At 37.9% G+C, this 20,186-nt stretch overlaps 1 protein-coding gene across 5 annotated transcripts in view; it reads left to right on the forward strand.

Annotated features, from left to right (window-relative positions):
* Positions 1-301: 301 nt before the first annotated feature.
* Positions 302-20,186, forward strand: part of MICU3 (mitochondrial calcium uptake 3) — a 110,995-nt gene continuing 91,110 nt past the window's right edge. The window contains exon 1 of one of the 5 annotated variants that reach the window (XR_009615879.3): positions 302-885. Coding sequence is in view for 3 of the 5 variants with exons in the window: in XM_060653079.3 (XP_060509062.1) it covers positions 496-885 (390 nt within the window). In the remaining 2 variants the exon portion in view is untranslated. Of the gene's footprint in view, positions 886-980; positions 1,586-4,522; positions 4,614-20,186 lie in introns of those variants that run through there. The other 4 variants (XM_060653079.3, XM_060653081.3, XM_060653084.3 and 1 more) reach the window with 4 other exon arrangements.

Here is a 20,186-nt window from a genome sequence, read left to right on the forward strand (position 1 = left end):
ACACCTGAAGGTGCAACTGCAAATTCTTCGTGACCTGTCAGGGGCCTTGACTTTCTCCGAGGGGTGCTACCGACGATCCAAGACCCACCCCGGCGTGCCAAGGCAAAGGGCCAAGGTAGCGGAAGGACGCCTGGACACCCTCGCCCACGAGGGCTCTTTTAAGTTCTGCTGACTTGGCCGTAGCCTGCGGTGTTGGGTTCTCGCGCAGTCAGGTGCTGCCGGGGGGCAGGCGCAGTTATTTGTGACTGCGGGGTGGAGACCCGAGTGCCGGGCGGAGGAGTAGGCGGGATCCGCCCCCTTCGCCGGCATCTCGCGGCCGGAGACCCCCCGGTCGCCCCAGCTGAAGGCCCCCTACAGGGTACCCCAGGCCGCACGTTTGTAGGGGTCGCTCTCGGGCAGCATCGAACCTCCGCACACCGACTTCTCGCGAGGTTTCGGCGCCCCCCCGCCCTCCTCTCCCGCCCGCTCCTAGTTCTGGTGCGGGCAGCTCCCGCAATGGCTGCACTGCGGAGGCTCCTGTGGCCGCCGCCGCGGCTCCCGCCTCCGCCCTCCCCTCACCATCCCTTCCCAGGGGCGTGGGGGCGGCCGGCGGGCATAGCCCCGGGCCCGCCTGGCCGGCCCTTCTCCTGCCGGGAGGAGGAAGAGGGGGCTGTGGCTGAGGCGGCTTGGAGGCGGCGGAGGCGCTGGGGGGAGCTGAGCATCGCGGCGGCAGCCGGCGGGGGTCTGGTCGGCCTCGTGTGCTACCAGCTGTACGGGGACCCTAGGGCCGACTCCGCCTGGACACCCGCCCTCGAGCGCCCCTCGGAGAGCTCGGCCTCAGAGCCGGAGGATCCGCCCCGCGGCCGGGGGCTGATTCCCATCCCCGTGGCGGCTGCTAAGGAAACGGTAGGTGCGTGAGCGCGTGCGCGCTCTGGGGCTGCCCCGAAGGTGACGCTGGAGGGTAGGGCCCCCAGGTGTTCCACCTGAGCTCGGGGAGGGGACGTGTGACAGTCATGCTCGGTGCGCTGGGGACTGTGGGCCCCTGTGACACCGGACATCGGAGGTTGTGGCAGCGTGAGCTCTGCGGCCCCAGACGGGGACCTCCTGTGAGTGAGACTGAGACCTAGGCCAGGCGGGCAGCCCAGGGGTTGGTCACCTAGCTGTTGGGAAGATACAGATGATGCTGCCATCGAGGCCAGGACCTTAAAGGTGGCTGCAGGTACCACCTGCCAACCAAAACCTCAAACCAAGACAAAATAAAACGAGAAAACGGCCGCCAAGAAGTCAACAGGCAGAAAGTGGGGAGCTGGGTATTTGAGAGATAGGAACTGTCAGGCTGGGCCGGACAACAGCAAATGATCCAGGAGGTCCAGTGCCGTAGGAGGAGCTTTGAAGCAGTGGTCTGAGGTCTTAGGAGCGGCTGCATTATTGTATAGCAGTTTAGTAGTCCCAAGGGTATTCTACTTCCGGCCCCCCAATTCCATCCTCAAGACAGAAATTCTTTTAAGTATAGGACAGCACAAATAGGAAACTGAATGAAGCTAACTCCTACAGAAGATCTTCAAATGGAAATGTTCAAGTATCATTATGTCATGAATAATATAAGGTAAAGATGAGAGAGTAAGACAAGTGAGTAAAGGGGTACGATGTGTTTTTTGTTTTGTGTTTTTTTTTTTTGTCCTATCAGTATGTTTAATAGTCATGTAAATGACTAGGAGTTATCTAGGAAAATTTCCTTTTTAAGACTTAAGAGTGTGAAGGGCTTAGATGACAGTAATTTAGAAAAGAGACAGCTATTCTGTTTTTAACTTTAATGAAAGGTATAGATGCTTTATTCTTTGCCCAAATATATGTTGGTTATATGATGTAAGTGCATTAGTTCTTTTGGTGGAAGTTAATGCATTTAAACCCAGGAATCTACTATATGGACCTTCTAATTGCAAATCACAAATACATAGCATAAAGTACTTTCATATGATGAATATTTAAAATACTAGCAGCAGATACCCTCAACTGTCATCTCCTACTCCTCTTCTCCCTTCCTCCTGATTGACCAAGACAGAATTTTTAATCAACCATGGTTGATCTGGGAACAGATTGGGCAGGTAGGGAGCATTACAACAGTATTTTCTTCTTTTTAAAAATTAATATTCCTTTTAAAGTTAAGAGACAGTATCATGTAGTTTTTTGTTTGTTTGTTTTTTGTGTTTTTTTTTTTTTGACAGAGAGAGACAGTGTGAGCAGGGGACGGGCAGAGAGAGAGGGAGACACAGAATCCGAAGCAGGCTCCAGGCTCTGAGCTGTCAGCACAGAGCCCGATGCGGGGCTCGAACTCACAAACTGAGATCATGACCTGAGCCGAAGTCGGAGGCTCAACCAACTGAGCCACCCAGGCGCCCCAGTATCATGTAGTTTTTAAAAGACCACGCTTAATAGTGTCTTCCTCATAGAATTAGGGGAGTTAAATGAGTTAATACATTTTAGTTAAAATTGTAGTGAGCATTACACTAGCATGTAGTGAGGGTTCAGTAAATTTGTTTTTGTAATTTTATTCATGTATTTACTTATGTATATTTATTATGACATAATTAGTGTTTGTAAAAATTCCTGTAAAAATAATACCAAAGCCCTTTTGTCTTACTCTTCCCGAGTCTCCATTCATACAATTTGATTGTTACTCCTTTGTAATCGACTTTTTTCCCTGCTCTGAAAACTTTTATAATTTCTTTTTACCCCTGGTATTTGAAACTTTCACAATAATGAGCTTTCTGTGGGCATTTTTTTCCCATTTATTGTATTGGAACTTGAGGAATAGAATATGGAAATTCATGTTAAAAGTTCTGTATACTTTTCTTGTATTATTTCTTTGACAATTTCGCCTTATCCATTTTCTCTGTTTTCTTTTTCTGGAACCTCTGTTAGCTTGAAGTTATACCTCCCAACAGATCCTAATCTAATCTTCTATTCTGACTTTTTAATCTTTTTGTTTGCTTGCTTGTTTGTATGGGAAATATCTTTGACTTTATCTCCTATCTGTCCTGTTGAGAGTTTTATTTCAGCTAGGCTGGTTTTAAATTCAAAACTATTTTTTGTTCTCTAATGTTCTTGTGGTGTAGCATTTTGTTTTATTTTTTGGCTGCTAAATTTATGGCTGCTAATAATCTATATTAAGGATATTAATTATAGTTTTGTTTTTAAATTCTCTTACCCTTTATGCATTGTATTGTTTCTTCTAGGTTCGATTTTATTCTTGTTTGATTTTTTAAGCCCTCACTTTCAATTTGGAGGTTTTCCTCACATATCTGGGGTTGTTGCCTATCTATATATGAGAGCTACTCAGAACTATTTGTTTTGTGTGTGTGTGTGTGCATTAAAATGTTTATGCTGCCAACCTGTGGTCTAAAGCAAAATTGGGGTAATCATAGAAATTATTGAATATAAAACTTAATATGCTTGTCTATAATGCTGTTTCACGATGTCTATTTGCTGATATATATACTTACAATTTACCTTCCTTTCTGTCAGTATATTTTCTTCTCTGAACTATTCAGAATGGATTCAGCAGCATTGGCTACCAAGAGAGTTTGGGTAGGAATAGAGTATGCAGCAAGCACAATTAAATGCATTTACATGCAAAACTAAGTAATGTGCAGAATTTAAATTTTGCCTTATCCTGCAGATAGTTTTTAATACTTGTATGTTCTTCATACAGAAGAAAGTGTTCCTTGCTTCACAAGGTCATGAGATTCTCCTGGGGCCCACAAATGCTGAGGCTGGACTTCTAGGCCTGATGCCTTTATATTGAACAAAATCAATCTTCCAAACCCCACTTCTGTTTGAACTCCACACTGTTGATTTTTCTCTTGGAATGGCAGAAAAGGACAACTTCTTCTAGAAAAAGACAGATACTCACAAGATAAATTTGTATAGCATCAACTGCAGCCATCTTTACCACATTTGGACTGTAGATGTTCAGTTAATTGGTCCACTTAAAATTTTGGTGAAAGCAGGGAGCTATGAAATAGTACATATATAATATAGATTTTATTTTATCAATTTAAAACATTTAAGTGTAAATGCCTCTGTTAATTTGGATGTGAAATCAGGTTATTTTCTTTGAGGAGGAGTCAAATGATTGGTGTTCTCCTTATCTTTGCATAAGTTGCTTCTATAATTTATCACCTGTAATTTCCAGATTCATTTATACAAAGTACATTTGTAAACTAATGTAATCTCAGAACCCTTCTAGATTGCTATGATTTGTTTTTAAAGCCAGGTATATTGAGTTATGTTTTTTGGGTGTATGTGTGTATGTAATCACCATCTGTCACCATACATTATTACAATCTTACTGACTGTAGTCCCTATGCTGTACTTTATATCTCCATGACTTATTTATTTTATAACTAGAAGTTTATACCTCTTAATCCTCTTAACTATTTTGCTTATCCTCCCACCCACCTCCCTTCTGGAAGCCACCAGTTTTTTCTTTGTATTTAAAGTCTGTTTATTCATTTGTTTGTTTTGTTTTTTAGATCCCACATAATCATGAAATCATATCAATTTGTCTTTCACTGTTGGACTTATTTCACTTAGCATAATACCATCTAGGTCCAACCATGTTGTCACAAATGGTAAGGATCTCGTCCCTTTTTATGACTGAGTAATATTCCATTATGTATATGTGCATGCCCCATCTTCTTTATGTATTTATTTATTAGTAGACACTAGGTTGTTTCCATGTCTTGGCTATTGTAAATAACACTGTGATAAACATACGAGTCATGTATCTTTTTGAGTTAGCATATACCTTTAGTCTTATACCTTTTTTCTTTGGGTAAATGCCTAGTAGTGGAGTTACTGGTACTCAGAAGCTATTTGTACATGAGGATGGCTTTTAATTTGGTGACCTAGACTTTTTAATAGAGTGGTATCCAAACGTCAGTGTTTTGTAAGTCCTTTTCTCTGGTGTCATTGAGTTACTTCAAAGAATAGGAAAGGTTGGAGGAGCTGTAGTCTAGATGCAGGTGCACGCGCACCTGTATGTGAGAGCCTGTGTGTTGGAGAAGTCTCCAGTGATGTTCTTACCTGTCGTTATCTAATGCTCTGTTTGCAGCCCCATCACTTCCTCTACTTTCACAGCTCCTTGGATTCCCAAGACCTTCCCTTTCTGGGGTCTGTAACTCGAATCAGCTTACTTCCATTTGGTCTCTTCCTCCACGATACTCCTGTATTGCGTTTGTTCATCTAACTCACTTATCACTGCTGCATCTCCTCCATTTTATAAAACTTTCATAAATTCTCTTAATCGTTTTGGTCTCCTTTTCTCTGGCTTAGTTCATGTATGCTTGTACCTTTATTTTTTTAAATTTTTTTTAATGTTTATTTATTTTCGAGAGAGACAGTGGGGGAGGGGCGGAGAGAGAGGGGGACAGAGGATCCAAAGCGAGCTCCGTGCTGACAGCAGAGAGCCTGACATGGGGCTTGAACTCACGAATCACGAGATGATGACTTGAGCTGAAGCTGGACGCTTCACCGAATGAGCCACCCGAGCACCCCTGCTTCTACCTTAAAAAAAAAAAAATTTCCTTTACTGTGATATTAATGTGTTTAAGAGAGGAAGGGGTTGAAAGAAACTCATGAGGTCTGTCTGCCATTTTGTCAGAAATATTTTAAACCTGTGTTGCCACTTCATTTATTATGCTTTTCTCCCCCCCTTTTTTTTATTATGCTTTTATTATGAATTTCTTGAGGTAGTAGAAATGATTCCTTTTGAGGTTTAAAACTGTACTAAGAAAGTTGATGCTTAAAGCCTCTTTTACTCATCATGTTACACTAAATATAAGCCTAGCAATAAATTAACCTGTACATGTGATGAGAGTGTATAATTTAACTGATAGGCATGAACAGCAGTAGCTTACAGATCCACAGTTCTATTACTGTAACCTTGAAGATTTTTGTTTTTAAAACATTGCCTCTCAACTTCCTGCAGAAGGCTTTCCCTTACTCTATTAAAATACCCCTGCTTATCCTACACTCCCAGATGATGACTTTTGCAATTCTATGTTAATTGTCTTCTCTGCTTTTTTTAGCCCTTTAAGAGGCATTGTGTTGGTCTTGGTCACCTTTATATCTTCATTGCTTGGTACGGGGCCTAACCCTGGTAGACACACAATAAATATTTGTCAAGTGAATAAGCCCATGCTAAACATTTACATGGGACACACACACTGAAAAGCACAACCACATTCTGTGAGAACTAATAGTTTTAGTATTTTGTTCCACTAAATGCTGGTTATTTATAACATTAGAATTGGGAAGACTTTAGTCAAGGTCAAAATTCCAGGCTTTGGGAGACCAATCACGTGACACTATTTATTTTAATTGTGCAAGTTTGGCCTGCCAAAATTTCTCAGTAGACATGGCCTTTATTAATATTATAAAAAGATGTTGACAAGATTCTGCTTAGAACCTTACAAAAGCATTATTTTTTATTAGGGGAAAAAATTTTGTTCTAGAACTGCCTTTTTGTTTAAGGTCCAGAGTAAAAAAATTTAGATTGCTTAATACACTTTCATCCATATTTTACTTATTGTACAGAACACATCTATTTTTGACTTGCATCTCTTAAAAAGTTTTAAGCAACTTAATTTAGTTTTACTCTCAAATGGAGAAGACAACAATATTTGTATCTCTTTGGTAGAGTTCTATAATAATTGCCAATAATCATGCATTTTTAATTTATTTCACTGTATATCTTTCCCAACTTCTTTTTAAGGTAACGCATTTTGAGACATGAGGTTATGCTTATTCTTTCCCAGAATATTGAAGAATTTGCTAGATGTATAAATGTAGAAGATTCCCAACTTTTTATAGACTGAGAGAAGCCACAAAGATGTAAAACTGAAGATAGGCTAATTCTGTGTAGAAGAACATTGTTGTAGAGAAGGCTAAATTAAGTGCCTGATCCCCTCTTTGGTCACTCTGTGACAAATCCACCAAATTCTACCCTCATTCCTTCTAGTGGCCTGTGTTACAGATTCACATACTATGATTTGGGTGTATGTATATATCTTTTTTCTAAGTAAATCACAGAATAAAATTTGGATGAATTTGAAAAAAAATATATCCTCTTTCTGGTTACATCAAACTAAGAGTTATAAAACCATGTGCCTCTTTTGTCTGGGTTGCAATGAAAGATAGTTACAGCATTTTATAGGTATCTTTTTATTCAGATTCACGCTGGGAATTAGGAATTGAAACTGTCATGACTTTCCACTTAAATTTAAAAAAAAATCTCATCTCTAATTCTCTTCTAAGACTTGGAAATTGTCAAATAATGCACAGCGGTCAGTTTGAATGAAGGTGTATACAGGTATTTTCCTTTGATCTATATAATCTCCCCTTAAAAAAAAAAAAAAGAAAAACATTTAATTCTATTTTGAATTGGAATTCAGGTAAATAGTATTTGGGCTTAACGTGACTTCCTAAATGATTCTAACATTCTCACATGTAATTCTGTTTATGTAATTTGAGACTGGACTGTTTATGAGTACTAAGTAAAATGTAGCTTCCCTCTCATTGATTGAATAAATAATTTATCTTTAATAATTTTTGAAAAATGGATGCCATTTTCTACCTAATGATTAAAGACACTTGAGATTATTAAAACAATTATATTAGTCCTAAATTTTTGAAGTGCCATTGAGAGAGGTTTCATTCATTCGCCATACAGGACATAAGCTTTGTAGGTCATAAGGTTTTAATAAATTCTTATTTAATAACTGAATGACTGAATTCTAAATCCCGAAATAAGTTATAATATCTTATGATTACAGTTCTTTAGAAAGCTTGCTTTTACAAAATCATCTCATCCATGCAAATTTGCATTTGACTTTAGAGATTAGAAAATTAGTGCAAGATAAAATAATGGATGTATTACCTCATTGTGTTATCTGTGAGGATTAATGATTGGACACGGAGTCATAGCATTTGTAGTAGATGTGAATTAATAACTAATTTCAGTTTCATGAAGTAGTAAACGCAGAGTACATACATTTTTGTTTCCTTCTCTCGCTCTAAGCATATGAAAAGCCAGAAGATTTATTCTCTTTCGAGTCCTTAGTCTTTCAGTATTAAATACTTTGTTTATCTTATTTTGAGATGGTTGCTTACTCTTGATTTTGGCTCAGGTCATGATCTCCAAGGTCGTGAGTTCGAGCCCCACATGGGGCTCTGTGCTGGCCAGCACGGAGCCTTCTTGGGATTCTGTTTCCCTCTCTCTCTGCCTCTCCCCTGCGCTCACCCTCTCTCAAAAATAAATAAATAAACATTAAAAAAGAAAGAGGCATAAGGATACACTGACGGATTTTTAGCATGAGGCATGAGGATGATATAATCAAATTTGCTTTTTTGGACTATTACTTGACTGGATGGGGAATTAGAGGGAGGGATGGAATGCTAAAAAGGAGGAGGCCAGGTAAGATGCTGTTGCTTCTCTGATGAGAATGTCAGAGGGTATGATTCTCTATATTCTTTAATTTAAAAAAATGCATGTTGGACAGTTTTTATCCGTAATATTTCTTTAGACAATAAATGGTTATGACTTTAGTAGAAGAATAGCAATGAAGCAATGAGAATTTGCCGCATTGGAGAGAGATTAAGGAGGTAGGATCAACAGGATTGGATTTTAGGGATGAGAGAGTTGGAAGAGTCTGGGGTGATACTCACGTGTTTGTCTTGGGCTCTAGGTGGACTGTGCAGCAAGTTCACAGAGACCGGGTCCTCAGGAGGAAAAAGTTGGGGGGAGTGTGCAAGGATTATGTTTTTAATTTGTACAGTGGATCAAGGTGTCTTTTGGACAGCGGAAGAGAAATCTCCAGTTGGATACACATAGGTCAGAAGCTCAGGGGAGAAATCTGTACTATAGCAATAGATTTGGAAATCATCAAGTGTTGAAAGTCGTAAGAATGGATGACATTGTTCAGAATATGTAGAACATGAAGAGAAAAGCACGTAAGGAAAGAGTCCTGGTGAGCATCAGTGACTTAAAAGACTGTCAGTAAATAGAACTATGCAAAAAGCCGAGAAGTAAGGTCTAGACAGGTAAAGCCAGGAGAGTCGTGGAAGCCAACAAAAGATAGTACTTCAGATAAGTGCTCTAGTCAGTTTCAGTGAGCTCAGCCAGAGGAGGTCGTCATAGACGAGAAAGTGAAAGTGTTCACTGGATTCAGCAATGCGATCATGGGTGATCTTGGTGAGGTCTTAGGGGTGAAAATCAGATGATAGTTGGAGAAGTTGAGATAAAGTTAAAGAAAAGAGGATGTGGGCAAGATAAGGTATGTGTTGGCAATCCTTTTATAAATTTGGCCTTGAAGGGGAGGAAGGAGAGACAGTAGTAGATTAAGAAACGTGGAATTGATTTTTTTGCTTTTGGATGAAAGATCCTTAAATATGTTTAAAAGCTGAAGGAAAGAAGAGGAACACTAAACCCCAAGGAAGAAGAGGGGATAATTGATTTGCCAGGGACCAAGATACAGATGAGAAATGAAAGTTAAAGCCCAAAAGAAAAAATGTAATCTTAGATAATAGGAACAATGCCATTTCCAGTGTGTAGGAGGAAGGGATGGGAAGACGCGGAGATTATACATGTTCACTGGCAACTACCTGAAGGAGTTCTTGCCTGATGGCTTCTGTTTGCTCTGAAATAGAAGATGATGTCATCTTCTGAGAGCAAGATAATAGAAATTTGTAGAGAAACCATGATAGAGATTTGGGGGAGAGTGGCATATTGAAATGGCCATTAAAAAAACAAACAAACAAACAAACAAGAAACCAACTAGAAAACCATGAAATCTTTTAATTTCCTCATGTTTTCTATTTGCAAGGTTAAATATGAGTTTTTAAATGGCAAAATGAGTTTTTAACTTGCTCATGAAATGTAGTTTTTCAATGAATATTTTTACATGATCACAGCTTTTGCTGTTTTAATTCTTCTTTATGTTATTCCACTTTTTAAGATATATAAACCTTAGTAGTATGATCTAATTAGTACTTTTTTTACCCATGATGTAATATTTAACTCACATAGGAAATGCAGCAAACTTATAATACAGTAGAGATTTTATTCTTCTGTTTAAACTTGATGGGCAAGTTTAAACTGGAGATTATTAATTCTCACTGATCTCCTGTAATTGTTGTAGCAAACACTGAGAATTTGAGTAACTTTGCTTTGTTTAGTGTAAACACTCTTGTGTTGAAGAAAAATGTGTTTAAAAAAATCAAACAAGTTTTATTTGTGATATTATCTAGCGTTAAAAAAAACACTTAGTCATTTGTGTACTAAACAGGATTTTCTAGATATGCTTTTTATCTTCCTCTTTGAGTAACCCTTTACCTCTTTATTCTCTGACATATTGATAGATTATGTAAGCTAAGTGAAATGTGGAAATTCAGTGCTGTATCATTACTTGATTATCATAGTAAGTGTTCATTGAAGAATTATTTTTCCAAATTGGGAAAGTAGAATTCATGTTTTCTGCTTTATTCCCCATTCACTAAATTACATTTTACTCATTTTAATACTCAACTCCATCTCCAGAATTTAGAATATAGCAAGTGTGTATAAAAGAATTTCAAATGATTCCATTTTTTCTGCTCTTTGTTAAGGATGATATCTATCAAATTGATAATGTAAATATTCCGTAGTTGAGATATTTAGATTATCCCTTTCTCTGGAAGGGATATAAGGGATTATTCAAACGGCTTGGAACAATTCAAAATGAATTTTCCTAACCAGCTTCACATCAGGTCAGAAAGGTTCCCATGGGTTTAAGGTCCAGTTTAAGCTAGCTCCAGCCTGTTAAAATGAGTTATATTCAAATAGGATCATCTAAACTTCTTCCAACTACAGCTGACCCTTGAACAACAGGGGTTTGTATTGTGCAGGTCCACTTATATGCAGGTTTTTCCCCCGTAAATATGGTACCATAAATGTATTTTCCTTATGATTTTCTTAAAACATTATCTTTTCTCTAGCTTACTTTATTTTATCATAAGAATACAGCATATAATATAACACAAAATATTTGTTAGTCGACTTTTCATGTTATAGGTAGGGCTTCCTGTTAACAGGAGGCTATTGGTAGTTAAGTTTGGGGGGAATCAAAGGTTATACATGGATTTTCAACTGCACAGGGTTTGGCGCCCCTAAGTCCTGCGTTGTTCAAGGGTCAACTGTAATTTTATTCTAAAACTTTACTACTCTAAAGATGGGATGAGACTTATGATTCTCTCTCTCTATACAAACAACATTTTTCGTCCCCAAGAGATTAAGAAAGGTTTTGAAGCTATTACTATGTCAACCTTAATGATGGAGCCCTAAGGGCAGTGGTAGGCGGCTTTTGGACCAGGGTTTGTGGTGAAAGGAGATCAGTGTGACTCAAACTTTCTTTGTCACATGGCTTTCTCCATACTGATTCCTATCCAAATATCCAAATAAATGGGTTACATTAGGATTTTATGTCCTCCTCGTAAAGAATACAGTCCTAGTGACTGTACCGGTTCAGTGCTGTGCACATGTACTGTACATATGTTCTCCTCTGATCTGCCAGCCCTGGTGATTACGTGATCCTCATGAAAGCCAGATAAGAGTTTTGATTCAAGTATTTTATAACACAGACTTAATCAAAGTGAATACATCCTATTTGGGGAGTAAGATTAAAAATCTCTAATTCGTACTTTGATCTGATATTCTAAGTTTTATTAGAAATACAAATACTGGATGTTATTATGAAGTAAATATTTAATTATCAAAAAGTAATACATATATATCACCAAATATTTAAAACGTAGAATTTATCCTGAATTATTATAGTAGTTATTGTCAAATTTTTATAAAACTGCAGGCAAGCGGGCAAACTTATCAAGGTTCCTGCCATTTGCTGGCAAATTCTAGGAGAGTAGCACTTTGTGCCTTTGGTGTTTTACCCGCGTCCCTCGCCCAGCAGAATTCAGAACATGGCTTAAGCCAGAGATTGGGTTGCACACTGATCTTTAGTAGAATGGTGAAAATTGAAAATTGGAAGGTTATGAAGAAGTGAACCAGAGAGGGATTATCTGAATGTCAGATAAATAAGAGCAGAAGTTACTCAGGTACCCAGGAGTGTATTATTTGATTTTAGGCTGATAGAGAAGTTCTTAAAATGGGTCTCTTTCGTATTTTTCGTGGTGTGTTTTATTAAGGAAGTTCTCTTAGAATCTACAAAGATAGTGGCTTTTTTTTTTTTTTTTTTTTTTTTTTTAGAAAGCTGCATTCTTTTTTTTTTTTTTATTTATTTTTGGGACAGAGAGAGACAGAGCATGAACCGGGGAGGGGCAGAGAGAGAGGGAGACACAGAATCGGAAACAGGCTCCAGGCTCTGAGCCATCAGCCCAGAGCCCGACGCGGGGCTCGAACTCACGGACCGCGAGATCGTGACCTGGCTGAAGTCGGACGCTTAACCGACTGCGCCACCCAGGCGCCCCTGCATTCTTAAATATACTGTAAAATTCAAGTATCTGCAGCTCTGCCTTCTTAATTATAGGAGCGCAGAGTGGCTCCCTAGGGAGTTAGTTTAATTCCTATGGTACTAGTACTAGGACTCAAGGTATGGTGAGACAGAGGGGTCAGAGGTACCTAACCTAGAAAAATTGGTGAAGGAGGGCACTGTGGTATCCTGCTGGTTCACTCATAGCACCACATCCTAATCCAAAAGCGATTCTGATCCTCATGTAATTGTCTAGCTTGGGACGATATAGAGCTTCCTCCCTTTCTTTTCCCTCACTTCCTCCCTCCACAATGATCTGCTTACTCATTGCTACTTCTGAGTGCCCTTTCCAACAGCTTTAAACTCAGGGATTAAAGAGATATGGAAATAACATAGGCTGAAATAAGAGAAAACAAGGTACAGTAAAGAGCAGATGGCTTGGGATCAAGAGAAATGAGTCAAGATAATGACTTTGCCTTTACTTACCTTGACCCCCTGTATAGCAGGGTCAGCACCTTTTAATTGCCTTTCACAAGTCTCAAAAAAGCACTTTTATTTACATTTTATTGGCCAGAATATAGTCAAAATAGTCATTTTTTTTAGCTTATGTAACTGCAACAAAGCCTGATGAATGTTACCTTTATTTTATGTGCTATTGTGCCTAGCTAAAAATCAGAGTTCTCTTTGTAGGGAAAAAAGATAATGAGTAATAGGTATCTATCAGTCTTTCTTAGGTGTGAAGTATATTGTATTAGGAAAATGACTTTTTTTTTCAAACTGACTTCTAAATGAAATGAAAATGCTCATAAATAATGAAATGCCCATTTAATAAAATAAATGGTTTAGACTTCTGGTTCTTGTAATACAGCGTACTATAAATCTGTCATAAAAATATTTCAGGCATTCTTTTAAATACCTTACTGTACTCAGGAAATTAAGGGAAATTGCCAGGGGCAGAAATAAGGAGGAAACTAACTAGAACAGCATGAGCTGTGGCTTACGTGGGCGAGCGATGGGTTATTATTCATAGAATTATAGGGACTTGGATTTTAATGCCGACTTAAGGATAGAAACAAGACCTTGAAAAGTTGAAGCTGAGACACCTAGAGCCCTCATCAGAAGAATGGACTAGAAAAATATCATTCCTCTCATTTTGATGACAAGGAGACCTGTAGATGTCTGCCTGAACTCCACATGGGAAAAAAAATCTGAGAATGTATAAACAGGGTCCCTTACTACCTCATATGGGTTCAGAGTTAGAACTTACGTTACCCAAACAGAAAAAAAGCTGATGTCGCTGACAGAAAGAAATACAAAACTTTTTTGAAGGAAATACCTTGAACATTAACTATATGTAATTCCTACAGAGAAGGTCTGGAAGAGGATAAACTCATAATCCAAAGGTACAAAATATATGAAGTTTTATTAAAAAAAAAAAGTTAAACTGAATGGATTCCTAACAAAGAATAGGATAATTTGGTTGAATCTGTAATTTAAGTATTTGAGAATGATTAAAGATAGTGAAAACTCAGTATGAAAAAGAATAGGTAGATTATAATAAAGAATCAAATAGAATTTCTAGAAATGTGAAATATAGACATTGAAGGTTAGGTAGGTAAGGCAGCATATAGGACATAATTGAAGAGGCAATTAGTAATCTGGAAGATAATTTTGAAGAAACTACACAGAATATAACACACTTTTAAAGAATTGGTAAATAGGAAAATTTGAGAGACATGAAAAATAAACTGGGTCTAAAATTTGTCTCTTAAGGGGTTACAGACTGAGAGAGAGAAGCAGTGTCCTAAGAGAAATAGTTAAACAGTTCTCAGAAAAGAACAAAGATGTTAATTCCCAGATTTAGAAAGCATAAACAAAGATACATCTGTATTTAGTCAGAATGTAGGAAAACTGTAAAATCAAAGATAAAGAGAAGCAGGACAGGTTTATACTAGGGATAGTAGTTGGCCTGATTGAAGGAAGGCTAATTTGTGGCAATGGATAGAAGCCCGAAGACAGTATAATATGTCTTCAAAATGCTGAGAGAAAGTAACTGCCATCTTAGGTTTCTATACCTAACTAAATTGTCATTTAGGAATGAGTATAAAATAAATTCATTTTTAAGGATTGAAACAGTTTACCAGTTTCAGATCATCTTTGAAAGACCTATTAAAGAGTGGATATGAGGAAGAAATTAACATAAAATAAAGGGTGAAATTCAAGAAGGAATAGTGAATAAATAAATAAATAGAACTACTCTATAATCCAGCAATTGCATTATTAGGTATGTACCCAAAGGATACAAAAATACAGATTCGAAGGGATACACACACCCTGGTGTTTGTAGCAGCATTATCAACAATACCCAGACTATGGAGAGACCCAAATACCAAATGTCCGTCGACTAATGATGAATGGATAAACGAGATGTGGTGTATATATACAATGAATATTACTCAGCCATTAAAAAGAATGAAATCCTGGGTTGCCTGGGTGGCTCAGTCAGTTAAGCGCCCAACTTCAGGGTCAGATCATGATCTTGGACTTTGTCAGCACAGAGCCCGATGTGCAGCTCGAACTCACAGCTTGGAGCCTGGAGCCTACTTTGGATTCTGTGTCTCCCTCTCTCTCTGCCATTCCCCCACTTGCTCTCTCTCTCTCTCTCTCTCTCTCTCAAAAATAAACATTAAAGGGGGTGCCTGGGTGGCTCAGTCGATTAAGCGTCTGACTTCAGCTCAGGTCATGATCTCACAGTCTGTGAGTTTGAGGCCAGTGTCAGGCCCTTTGCTGACAGCTTGGAGCCTGGAGCCTGCTTTGGATTCTGTTACCTCTGTCTCTGTCCCACCCCTACCTATACCATATCTCTCTGTCTCAAAAATAAATAAACATTAAAAAAAAATTTAAAAAAGAATGAAATCTTGAGTTTTGCCATGACATGGATGGAACTAGAGTGTGTTATGCTAAGCGAAATAAGTCACAGAAAGACAAATACCATATGATTTCACTCATGTGGAATTTAAGAAACAAAACAGAGCATATGAGAAGGGGGGCAGAGAGAAGAGAGGGAAACCACAAGAGACTCTTAATGGTAGAGAACAAACTGAGGGTTGATGGAGGGAGGTGGGTGGGGAGATGGGCTAGATGGGTGATGGGTACTGAAGAGGCACTTGTTTTGATGAGCAATGGGTGTTGTATGTAGGTCATGAATCACTGAATTCTGAAACCAATATTGCACTGTATGTTAACTAGAATTTAAGTAAAGATTTGACCAAAAAAAAATTGGTGAAAAAATGAGGTAATTCTTAAACATTGCATCCTACATCAAAAATAATAATATTATATTGAAAGTAGTTAAAACAAGGTAGCTCTCAAATATTGAACAGTGATGATAAGATTTGATTAAAGGTAAAGTGTTCTATGTGGGAAACAAAAATAAACTTAGATGTCTACTTCATGTCATAATAATCCAGGTGTCCTAAATATGATTTAAATCCAGAGTCCTAAATGTGATTAAAAAAAAAAAAAAAAACTTCCAAGATACTGAGAGGAATATATATGAAGATAAAATTTTGACCCTAGGTGGGGGAGGATTTTCAAAACAAGACAAACAGCACAATCTAGAATGGAAAATACTGCTACATTTCACTTCATTAAAACAAAAATACCTAATAAAATAGAAAGAAGTCTTGGAATGGCAGAAGATATTTATAATACATAGGACTTTCAAAGAATAAGTATCCAGAATAAATAGCAATGATCTGCAAAGCAAATTTGAAAAAAGACAATACAATAGAAAAATGAACAGGGAGTCTGAACAGGCCATTCAAGAGAAAAATACTCAGAGGACCAAACACATGAGAAAATGTTCAACATCACTAATAATAGGGAAATACAATTATAACCATTATGAAGTATTTAAAGTTTTTTCAAGTGTATTTATTCTTGAGAGAGAAAGCGAGCACATGAGCAGGGGAGAGGCAGAGAGAGAGGGAGAGAGCAAATCCCAAGCAGGCTCCATACTGTTAGTACAGAGCCCAAAGAGGGGCTCGAATTCATGAACTGTGAGATCATGACCTGAGCCGAAATCAAAAGTTGGATGCTTAACCGACTGAGCCACCCAGGTGCCCCTGAAGTACCATTTCTTATTAATTAGACTGATAAAATTAAAAACACTGACAATAACTTTTGGCAACAAAAATTCTCATACTCTCTTGGTAGGAATACAAATCTTTGGAAAATAGGTTAACATTATATAGTAAATTGGAGATTCACGTGTCTAATAACTCAGAAATTCTATTTAGGTATAAACTCTTGAGAAATGGAAACCTGTGCACAAGGAGACATGTTTAACAGTTTTTTACATGTCCCCAACACCTCAGTTTTTAATGCCACAACAGCGACTTGAAAATGTGTTTCTCTCTACCTACAGCACACCTCACTTTGCCCTGTCTCAAGTGAATGACCTCCATTTTTCACAGAGGAAATGATCTATCAGAAGTAAATTTGCTCATTTATCACTTCTTCACAACTAAATATGCCTTTATCTGTCCCTCACTTCTAGTTCAACAGGAATGAAGGAAACTTCCTGCAAAACTAAAGAAAGGAGTTTACAGTCTATGATTTTTCTCCAGCCGTACCCAGTAGCCCAAGAGGTGGAATGATAATGTATAATTCTGTCCTTGAGTTTTGAAGTTGGGAGTCAGACAGCTTTGAGGCTAAGTTATTAGAGGGGGCCATCTCCTTGAATGTTGAAGTTCTCTCTGACATGATTTGGAGTGATGGGGAAAATCATGAGTTAGGTTTTAGAGTCCTCTTTAATAAGTGAGGAGGAATGCCTGCAGGCTGCCATTGACAAGGTGGTAAATGATAGAACCAGGGCATATCTGCCTCCATCAGTATTAGTGACTCAGAACTTACTTGCCAGATATTAGTGCCTAAGTGAAGTTGGTGGCAGAGAAGAGCAGAGGGCCTTTGTCCTTTCAATGACAAAATACATAAACAAACAAACAAAAAAACAAAATTGATAGAAGACAGGCGACCAGATTTATTTAGTTCCATAAGAATGTTAAACTCGTGGGAGTATGTTTAAGGCAAAGTTTTACTGATTAAGGAAGATTCTTGAAAATGAAAATATTCCACCCTTGGCCACATAAAATCCTTGGATAGCTTCTCCTTAATTTGTAGAATATATCACATTTGTAATGTACCCTTCTCCAAAAAGAAATACTAGAATATCTAATTATAAACTTTCATTTTCTGTTTCTTGTCAAGACATTCACATCGTCTCCAAGATTTAGGATCAATTTAATGTACAGAATTGTATTCAAATATGATCTTATTAGGGTAAGCTAGTTTATACTAACGAGTAGACTTTCAGGTTTCAGTGGATTAACCCAAATAAAAGCTTATTTATTGTTTATGTGATATTTCTAGGGTTGTGTGTAGGTTGATAGAAGTCTCCTGTATGTGGCTCACCTTCATGCAGTCATTCTGAGATGTAGATTGATAGTGACTCTACCATCTTCAACAAGTGGCTTCTAAGGTTCCCCAGAGTGTCAACAAACGAGTTAACCAAAAAGGTGGTGGTAGTGGTTGGTGGTGGTGGTGGTGGAGCAGAGAGGAATACGCAGGGACAGTTTCACGGGCCAGGCCTGGAAGTGGCACGTGTCACTTCTAAACTGAGTCAGATGGGTCATATCTAAGTGCCAGAGATCCTGGGAAATGTACTCTAGCTGTATGCCTAGGAAGAAGGATTAACGACTTCATTAATATAATTAATATATATTTGTACCACCAATTACTTCAAACTTTTTAATTCTCATTATAGGAACTGTTAACTCCTCAAGTTTAAATGGAATTTTAATTGAAAGTATGTATATTAAATATCACAATGTTACGTGTAGATTTTATGTTGTCCTCAGGTAATCTGAGTAAATTGCAGTCTGCAAAAATAAATGTCACTGCACTGATGAAACCTAAAGAGTAAAGGAGAATCTGCCTCCCTACCTCAAGCCTTACAAGTTTCCTTGTGGTAGGAGAAATTCGTTGGCTTAATATCTACAACCACCACCTCTTTGAACCTGATCTGGAGCCACTTTCCAGGTGTATACTTCATAATGTGCTAGAAATTTATGAGCCTGCTATGGTTCCTGCAAAGAAACACTGCATAGTTCTGAATTTGGGGATAGCGAAGAACTTATTCTGTTTCCTTGAGCATCAGCCTTTTACTCTTTCTTCATAGGCAACTTTCTAGATGGGAATATTTAAACTTTCTCCTAGATTATGAAACTGAATCTCATATAATACTCTCTAAGTATAAAACCTTGGGAATGAAGTTGGAAACTATGTATTAATTATGCCTTTAAAAATGTTTATATCTCCGGGCACCTGGGTTGCTGTTGGTTAAGCATCCGACTTCAGCTCAGGTCATGATCTCATGGTTCGTGAGTTCAAGCCCCATATCAGGCTCTGTGCTGACAGCTCAGAGCCTGGAGCCTGCTTCAGATTCTTTGTCTCCCCTGTCTCTGCCTCTCTACTGCTCACACTCAAAAATAAACATTTTTAAAAATTGGGTTCAGGTTTAGTGTTCTGCCACAGTCTGTCTTTGTAACAGTAACTGAGTCATTTAACCTTTCAGGGTTATCACTCTTCTTGAATGTCATAGGAATCTATGACTTCTATGAAATGTCATAGATAGCATGATGGATTTGAATTTGTAAGGCCCATTTCAGCTATATAGTTCTTTAATCTTAACATCACTCTATTCTTCTTAATATTTTGATTATTACTAGTAGTTGCTTTAATCTTGTTCCCATCTTTTAATCCTCTCTAAACTTCATTTTTTGAAGTTTTTATTTTTATTCCGTTAATTAACATGCTATATTAATGTTTGAGGTGTACATAGCAATTCAACATTCCATACATTACCTGGTGCTCATCACAGCAAATGCACTCCTTAATCCCTATCACCAATTTCACCCGCACCCCTGCCTACCTCCCCTCTGGGAACCAGCAGTTTGTTCTCCAAAATTAAGAGTCTGTTTCTTGATTTATCTCTCTCTTTCTATTTTTTCCCTTTGCTTGTTTTGTTTATTAAATAACACATATAAGTGAAATCATGTGGTATTTGTCTTTCTCTGACTTATTTCGCTTAGCATTATACCCTCTAGCTCTGTCCATATCATTGCAAATGGCAAGATTTCATTTGGCTGAACAATATTCCATTGTATATATGTTTTAAATCCGTTTTATAAATTAAAACATTAGTTTATAAACTTTGTCCCAGATAATGCTTTTGAAGCTTTTATTCTTATTTATTCAAGGGACATTTATGTTCTCTCAGAAAATAAAATGCCAGTGTGTTGGGAATAAACTGCCAAAACTAAATAATATTATATAAACTTGTTAATCCTTTTCAATAATAATTTCTACAATTGAAAAATTGAATTGTTTTTAAGATTTTATACATTTAGTGCTTTTTTCTTATTCTCTTTTTGAAGTTGTTTTTGCTAAATTTAAAAGGTATGTAAATATTGTACAGTTGACCCCTGAACAATTCAGGGGTATGGGTACCAACCTCCTGTGCAGTCAAAATTCCACATATAACTTTTGACTCCTTCCAAACTTAATAGCCTACTGTTTACCAGAAGCCTTACTGATAATATAAATAGTTGATTAACA

The sequence above is a fragment of the Panthera onca genome, chromosome B1 (assembly GCF_046562875.1).
Source record: "Panthera onca isolate mPanOnc1 chromosome B1, mPanOnc1 haplotype 2, whole genome shotgun sequence".
Taxonomy (NCBI): Eukaryota; Metazoa; Chordata; class Mammalia; order Carnivora; family Felidae; genus Panthera; species Panthera onca.